This window comes from Diceros bicornis, chromosome 21 (assembly GCF_020826845.1).
Source record: "Diceros bicornis minor isolate mBicDic1 chromosome 21, mDicBic1.mat.cur, whole genome shotgun sequence".
Lineage (NCBI taxonomy): Eukaryota > Metazoa > Chordata > Mammalia > Perissodactyla > Rhinocerotidae > Diceros > Diceros bicornis.
The window spans coordinates 42585978-42593991 of record NC_080760.1 but is presented as its reverse complement, the minus strand read 5'-3'; the positions used below and the strand labels follow the sequence as shown (position 1 = coordinate 42593991).

The following is an 8014-nucleotide window of genomic DNA, read 5'->3' as shown; positions in this document are numbered from 1 at the left end:
TGACTTTCTGGAAAGAAGTTGGCATCTGTGCTGTTTTCAGACTGTTCCCTGGCTTCATAAACCTAAGAGGGGGGCCTAATAGGTAGTTGGAATGGTTCCCTTCCATCCTCACAGCCAAGCTCTGCATCCCTAAAGTTGTTTTCTGGTCACTTGGAATGGGGAGTTGTTTTCCTAGTGAGGAACACTTTCTCCTATTCCACGGTCCTGTCCGTACTTAGTGATTCAAACTAACACCTTCCCCGTTCCCAAGTGAGTCACTCCAGTGTTGCTTTCCAGCCACAAAGGGGCAAAGAGTGAATCGTTTAAGATCGCCCCGGCTTTAGTAACACTTTGAACTACTCAACTTCTGTGGATCCCTTTGAATTTAGGATATAGGGTGTGACAGCTTGAAGCTATTAGGGTGGGACTTAAATCCCAAAATAAAAGATCAAGAAAAAGACATTAAGGGTTTGAATAAATTTTTCTAGAGGTCAGCGCCAAAGACAGTCATTATTTATTGATTGATGGGTGGTGGTGCTGGTGGTGATGGATTAAAATCCCAAAGAGAGTACAGGGATCTGAAGATCCACTCTGAGCTGAGACAATGAAATAATCACAACAGTGATAGTAACTTCCATTTACCTATGTGGTCAACATTCTAGTTTCTGGTTCAGGCTGTGGGTTTTCAAAGGCTTATAATTAATGATATCTACATTCAAAAATGCCTTTTCATGTTCTAATGACGAGCATGTGTCATGAGTGTCCCTGTGTGAAAGAGGCTGGAAGAGAGGAGTTTGTAGTTTCCAAAATCATGACTCACTTGACAAAGAGTAAGTATGTTTTATTTTATGATCTGAACAGTAGCATTTCCAGACTGGCTGCTTTCCACGAGCAACAGGTGAATCGCATTTAACAAAATGGCTAAGGTAGGAGTGAATGAGCTGTGGGGCTTCTCATTGTGAAAGGAAAAATTAAACAATGAACAACAATAACAAAAAATAAAAATAAACAAAAAAGGGGAACTGATGTCCTACCAGACCTAAAGGTTTTAAGTGAAGGCACATAATTCACTAGATTGGTGACTCCTGCTCTCGTGAGCAGCCAGTTTATTCCTACTGGCCTGTTGAGAGCAGTCTGGTACAGGTTAAGAGCGGACCACCTGGTTTGGAATCCCAGCTCTACTGTTCCAATTTCAGCGGACCTTTCGTGCATGGATGAGTCTTTCTGTGCCTCAGTTTCTCCTTCTATTAAGGGGCAATCAACAGTACCTCCTTCCTAGGGTTGCTGTAGAGTTATTATAAGAAAGATGCTTAGAAGAATGCATGGCACATAGTTTAGTATTATTATTACTTGAGTCAGTCCATCAGGCCCCAAACCAAAACTATTCTTAATCTCAGCCTGTGAGACGCTGTGGGGTGAGCTAAGGCAAGTCAGTGAAGTATTAAGTGTTTTTCATCAAACATGGAACCTGGATTCTGCCCTTTACTATCTGTGTGGCCAGAGAAGTTACATAACCCCTCTGAGCATCTCTATTTCCTTTTTGAAAAGTAGGGTTAATAACATGCCTCCCAGAACTGCTTTGGGGTTTTACGAGATAATTTATGTAAAGGGCCTGGAACCTGGTGGTAGCAGGCAAACAGCAGCAGTTGGTTCCTCCTCTGCCCTCATCAACTCCTTAGGTGGGCAGGACCCCTGGGTTTGGATGGAGCAGGGGTATGGCATGGGTTAACCAAACAGAAGGGAGTTTCTCTTCATCTTCTTCCCAACCCCCAGTCCTTCCCCGCCTTTGTATACTCAACTGTTATCTTCAACCTCTGCATCCCTTTGCCTACCTCTGACTGCTCACCAGCCTCCTGCCTTTCATTCTTTCAAGTATCAACTCTGGCCCTTATCACAAATCTCCAGGAAGCATCTTATAACCCTGAGAACTTAAAGACCTTAAGGCCCCAGACCCATTTTAACAAAGAAAAGCTCTTGCCCTGCCTTAAATAACTTCTGTTCCCATCTTTGTAAGCTCACTCCCTGAAGGGCCAAATTCTGTTAATTGGTAATAGATGAAAAGAGAATGAAAAAGAAAAAAAAAAAAAGAAAGAAAGAAAGAAAAAGAAACAAAACACTCACAACTTAAGATTTGGCTCAATTATATATTTGCCAGGCATTTTATTTTTTCTAAAAACAATAGAAAAAAATCAACTTTAAAAAGGAAAATGTACTTAAATAAAAAAAAATTATGGTTTATAATACAGGGTTGAAGTCTTGTATAACTGCTATAAACGTTTTATTAAAGTTATTTACATTTAATGGCCATATTTACACAAGAACATTGGGTAAACTTTAGGATGTCTTAAAAACAATTCTTAAATACAAATCTGTTAAAGGACAAAAAAAAAAATGATGGCAAGCATAAAAAAAGTTCTTTTATGCCGAAAGTTATGTTTGAGGCAGTTTACATCATGGCTAAACCTTTCAGTCCCAAGATCCAGCCAAGGTTGTGAGGTTGCAAATGACCATGCATTTGAAAAAAGTTCACACGAGAGGAGTTGCTGCGGTTCTGTCAGAAGGAACCTCCTTCCTTACTTTCCCTTAGTAACAAGTGAGAATTTGTGAGCAATTCCAGTTCCTCCCTCCCACAGGTCAACTCGTGCTCAACAGTTCCGTAGCTGTTCAAGTTTGTGTTTCAACTGTTCCCGCCGCTTCCTCAACAAGTCCTTTTCTGAAATAAGCTTCTGTTCCTCGGCATGGACCGACAGGATGTATGCTGTGGCTTTTTTGAGGATAACTACCTTGGGGGCCTTTTCGTTATTTTCCAACTCGGGGATCTGGTCACGCAGGGCAAAAAAGCTCCGTTTCAGCTCGTTTCTCCTCTGGCGTTCCAAGACGTTGTGTGTCCGCCTCTTGTCGTTCTCCTCTGTGTCTGAAGACCTGGGGCTGGCACATTTCCGGTTGTTGCTGATCTGTTTCAGGACTCTACCACTGTCCAACTTAGCCCTCTTGGCGGCGGGATAGTCCTTCCTAGTGGAGGGGGGTGCTGCATAGTTGTGCTGATGGGTGGACACATGGCATCTCTTAAGGACCAGGGGGCTGTGTGGAGGTTTGCTGTGGCCTCCTGTAGAGGGTGACCCCGATTCTGATCTTTTGGCAGGGGGCTGCCTCTTTTCCACAGAAACAACATCAATTTCTTCCTCATCCTCTTGTTCTTCCTCTTTAAAAAAAGAAATAGAAATGACCCGATTAGCAACATTTCCTTAAAGCAGTCAATAACGAGATTAAATTAATGCTATGCAAAGATAAGGCATTATGATGTGAAAAAGGACCCTGGCACAAAGTTATGTCCAGAGAACAAACTAGCCAGTCAGCCCTGCTCTTCTCCCCATGAAGGCAGTCTCAGAAAGGGAGGAGAAGGACAGCTGGGTTTATGGCATAGAGAAGAAAATTACAATTTACCAGGATACAACACTGATGCCAATTCTTACCTAAGACTTAATGAGGCTTTGGACACACCCAAAGCACATTCCCAAGCACCTCCTATTTTTAAGGGACTTTACCAAGAACTCTTCAGGTATTGCAAATGATAGCTGCAAATCTCTTGGTATGACTTTAGCAACTCCCTAATTCACTGGAAGCGCAAAAAGAAAAAAGACATCTTGCAGCTTTGCCAAAAGTCCTAGGGGGTGGGGGAAGGAAACAGCCCGACTTTAGCCAGGATTTTGCTTTTAAGGGTTCAAAAGTGGCTGAAAAGATCCCAAGTCCTCAGCCCATCTGCTCTTAAGGCACTTTCTCTAGTTCACAGCACCCAGGCGGGAGGCTGCTCTGCCTGCCTACTGCCCTCTTCATTTTTGTAGATTTGTAGTCCATTAAATTCCAACAACTTCTCAGAAGTTAAGGAGGCAGTTCCTTCACTCTAGCACAGATCAATCCTCTCTTATCCTCATTCACACTCCCCCCACGCAGGGCAATTAAAATGCTTAAGAAAGGTAAGAAGGAGTGGATTGAGTTGCAAGATAAAGCCAGAAGATTTAAAAACCCAAATGAAATTCCTAAGGTGGGGGGAGGGAAAGGAGGAGGCTGGCCACTAGGGCGGTCTAAGAGGAAGGGATGGGAGAGAATCCTAAAGCCCAGTGTTCCAGGGATGATGAGCTTCCAGATCCTTCCAGATCTGCCATTTCTTTTCCAAATATAAGAAAAGAGAAAAGGCAGAGTCAAGTGAAGTGGCCAGTTGAATTAGCCGCCAATAAGAAGAGGAAAGACGGCCAGCCGCTCCCTTTGACACGTCTGAAGGGGCCCAGCTTACCCGAGTCGCTGCTGGTGGTGGGTGGTGTCTCCTCGTGGAGCGTCAGGGGCTCGGGGCTGGCCCGCGGGGAGGACTCGGCCGAGGAAAGCAGAGAGTCCGAGGACGACGAGAAGGCGGTGGAGTCGGGGGAGGCGCAGGGCTTGGGCGAGCTGCTGTCGTTGAGCGGGTAGGGGAAGACCACGGAGGGGTCGATGCATTCGGAGGCGGCGGCGCTCAGGTCCTGCAGGTACAAGCTGGAGGTGGAACAGCCGCTGGGCCCGCGGGCGGGGCTCGGGCTGCCGCTGTCTTTGCGCGCAGCCTGGTAGGAGGCCAGCTTCTCCGAGACGAGCTTGGCAGCGGCCGAGAAGCCACTCCACATACAGTCCTGGATGATGATGTTTTTGATGAAGGTCTCGTCGTCCGGGTCGCAGATGAAGCTCTGGTTCACCATATCTCCCCCCAACAACTCGGTCACCATCTCCAACTGGTCGGCCGTGGAAAGGCTGCGGCCGCCGCCGTCGTCGTCTCCCCTGGGAGAGAAGGACGCCACCGCGACATAAGAGGGCGAGCAGAACCCGGAGCGGCGGCTCGGGGACAGGGGCGGGGTGGGCAGCAGCTCGAATTTCTTCCAGATATCCTCGCTGGGCGCCGGCGGCTGCAGCTCGCTCTGCTGCTGCTGTTGGTAGAAGTTCTCCTCCTCGTCGCAGTAGAAATACGGCTGCACGGAGTCGTAGTCGAGGTCATAGTTCCTGCTGGCATAGCTGACGTTGAGGGGCATCGCGAGAGCCTGCTGAAGGGGGCACACAAAGCGGGGCGGTCTTCAGTTAAGGGGGTTTTAGTTGGTGCTGAACCCCGCGCAGTGCGCGCGGGAATCTCGAACCAATCCCCTTCAAACGCTATCCCTCAAAGGGGCCGGTAGGGGGGACCCCCAAAAAGGCACCCTTTCACCTCCTCTGGGTGAGCCCCTCCGATCTCGGACGCACACTTGGAGAGCCAGCTGCGTAGCGCCAGTGGAGCTTCAGTCTCCACGAAGCGCGAAGCCAGGGAGTTGGCCCCTCAGCCCCTGAGCAATCGAAATCGGCTCTGGCCTCCTTAAGAGGCCGGGGGAGGCGACAGTGGGGAATACAATCTGCCAAATCCAAAGGCGCAAAGTTTTGCGCCACCCCAAGGGTACGGAGAGAGGCGCCGGAGGCGGGAGAGGGCGCGAGCGGCCCCCTCCCGCGCCGGGCCCCTCCGCGCCTCGCCCGTTCCCACTCGCGCCCTCGCCCCGCTCCTTCCCCCGCCGGCGCCACCGCCCCTCCCAGCCTCCACTCTGCCTCCTCCATCCCCACCCCCAGTGCGGCCCCTTCCTCCCTTTGCCGGCTTTTCTTTTCTCTCGCCGGCTGGTGCGGCGAGCTCAGCCGCAGGCCTTAACACATCCCCCCCATAAATAAAAGGGGGGTGTTAGATAATAACAGGGGCACCTCCCTTCAACACCCAATACGGCGACGAAACTGCGCCAGAGACCCTGCTGCGATTCCGCGCCCCGAGCCGGGCGTCTTCCCCTCACCCGCCAAGGGTAGCAGCTGTTCTGGAAAAGCCCCGAGCCCCGCTCCTTGCCGTCCCTTTGCATTTCAGGGGCGCGGGGACTCCAGAGGCGGCGGGGGAGCCAAGGAGGGGTGCGGAGATTTACCCTCTTGCTCCCCAAGTCAATGATTCCAGGAGAATCGGACGCATCCCTGCCCCAGTCTTCTCTTTCCCCCTTCCTGTGCCTCCCCAACACGGAGTCCTAACATCTCTGTAGACCAAGATCTTTAATTTCATTATTCTTTTTAAAAGCCAAATGCCAACTTCTTAAAAAGAGCAGGGGGCGAATTGGAAACACCGCGGGGGTCGGTGGGCGGGACGTGCCGCAGTGTCTGTCTCTGGCTGTCAGAAATGCGGTATCCCGAAATTTAAATGTCCTCACCGAGACGGCGAAAAGTCAGTAGCTGCGGAGCTCTTTCGCTCACACACGCAATATGTAATTCTTACTCCAAGGAGCTCAGGATGCAAAGGGCTTTCTGCCCACCGCGAAGCATACCCCCTCTCCTCCCCCTAAAACCCAAATAGCAATTACTGCGATAAAGCAGGAATGTCCAGTTGGCCGGGGTCAGCGTGAATATACATAGGCAAAAATCTCTAAAGGCTTATTTCAAAAACGCACCCTCGCTTTCCCTCTGCCTTCCCTCCTCCCATCTTGACAAGCCACTCTACCCTGATCCAGTTCTGGTTCGTCCCCACCCCATCCCGACGTACCACAACTACTCTGAGAAAGTGTCAACAGCTCAGAAACGGGAGAAAACACACGCCGATTCGGGCATTCGACTCATTGCGGCGTCAAACCGGCAGAAAAAAATTCATCAAAAGACAAATAGATGCGGGTGCTTACCGGGTTTTCCACTATACGAAGGAAATCCAGCGTCCAAAAAGCGGCGAGGAGCGCCTTTCAGAGGAGCGGGTCGTGGGCAGCGGCGGAGAAAAGTGTCTCCCCAAATAGGCAGAATAGCCTCTCCGCGTCCGGAGAGTCGAATTCTCTCTCGGGTGTTGTAAGTTCCAGTGGAAAGTGCCCACCCGCTGCAATGGGTAAAGTTTCGTGGATGCGGCGGGGGGTTGCGGCCCGCAGGCAGGGGTCGGCGGGAAGGGTGGGGTGGGGGCGGCTGGGCTGGAGGCGAAGGCCCCCTTTCACTCCGGATCTCCCTTCTCTCTGGGCGGCCGGAGCGCAACTCCGCTCGCTCGGCTTACTCTGCTTTCCCACCCTCAAGGGCCCGCCCGCTCGCTGCCTCTGCCTCTCGCTGGAATTACTACAGCGAGTCAGCTAAAGCCGAAGACAACCGGCTTTTATACTGCTGTGCACAATCCCTCCCCCGTCCTTTTCCCGCCAAGCCTCTGAATAACCCTGCCCTTCCCGTGGCAGGAGGGGAGCCAGGCGGCGGCAGGGGCGCGGCGACGGCGGAGGCAGCGGCAGGCGCGAGAAGCGGGGCCTGGGGGTCCTCGGCCGCGCGGACCCTCGCCTATAAAGGGCCGGTGGGCGGGGATTCGCGAGAGAGGATCTTTTTTCTTTCTCCCCCGCCCTCTGCTTTGGGAACCCGGGAGGGCGGCGCTTCTGCGGAGAGAGGGACCCGGCGGGGAGGAGACTCAGCCCTTTCAGCCTGGCACTCCAGGGCGCCGAGCTATCGGATGTAAACAGTGAGAGCGCGACATGAATTAACTGCGCGCGCCTACCATTTTCTTTCGCTCCCGCTCAAACCCTCTCCCTTTCTCTGCTGCTCCTCTGGCGCAGCACTCTGTTTGACAAACCGCATGCTTGTCCCGCGTGCTTAAATCATCTCAGGCGGAACAGCTGAGCCCTTACGCTGAGAATACACTGTGTACCCACGGCCACGCCACGCACGTCCCTTAGGCGCCTCCTAAGGCTGGGGAAAGGGCAGCGTTTGCAAAATAAGTCCTATGAGGAGAGGAGGAAAGAAGGGGTATATATGGGCGCGCGCTTTGAGTGTGTGTGGGGTGTTAAGTGTAGATAGGGATAAATGATAAGAGGTAGAGGGAGGAAAATGATGCCTGGAATCATTAAAAGAACTCAGCAACCCGTTGCCACGTATACTTGGAGAGCGCGTTATGAATAAATATCCATTGTATTTGTTGGGGGTCTTATGCATTATTTGTGTACAGCTATCTCGATTGGGCACCTTCCACCCAGAATGAATCCCTCAATTTGATGCCAAAGCAGCAGACACCCTCTCCTGC

The 8014-nt window shown here is 51.1% G+C and overlaps 1 protein-coding gene across 2 annotated transcripts; it reads right to left on the bottom strand.

The window, feature by feature from the left end:
* Window positions 1–2103: 2103 nt before the first annotated feature.
* On the bottom strand, window positions 2104–7213 carry MYC (MYC proto-oncogene, bHLH transcription factor). 2 transcript variants are annotated; one of them, XM_058564931.1, is made up of 3 exons: window positions 6660–7213; window positions 4271–5039; window positions 2104–3181 (listed from the first exon to the last, which is right to left on the bottom strand). In XM_058564931.1, the coding sequence occupies exons 2-3, from the start codon at window positions 5025–5027 to the stop codon at window positions 2625–2627; spliced, it is 1314 nt and encodes a 437-aa protein (XP_058420914.1). In that variant the 5' UTR covers window positions 5028–5039; window positions 6660–7213; the 3' UTR covers window positions 2104–2624. The 2 variants fall into 2 exon arrangements, with proteins under 2 accessions (XP_058420914.1, XP_058420915.1); XM_058564932.1 differs by having other exon boundaries at window positions 4271–5036.
* Window positions 7214–8014: the final 801 nt, after the last annotated feature.

Coding starts and splice junctions, on each gene's coding strand:
- MYC (XM_058564931.1), bottom strand. CDS start 5,027: ATGCCCCTCAACGTCAGCTATGCCAGCAGGAACTATGACCTCGACTAC. Junction 3,182..4,270: donor CACCACCAGCAGCGACTCGG/GTAAGCTGGGCC, acceptor CTTTTTTTAAAG/AGGAAGAACAAGAGGATGAG.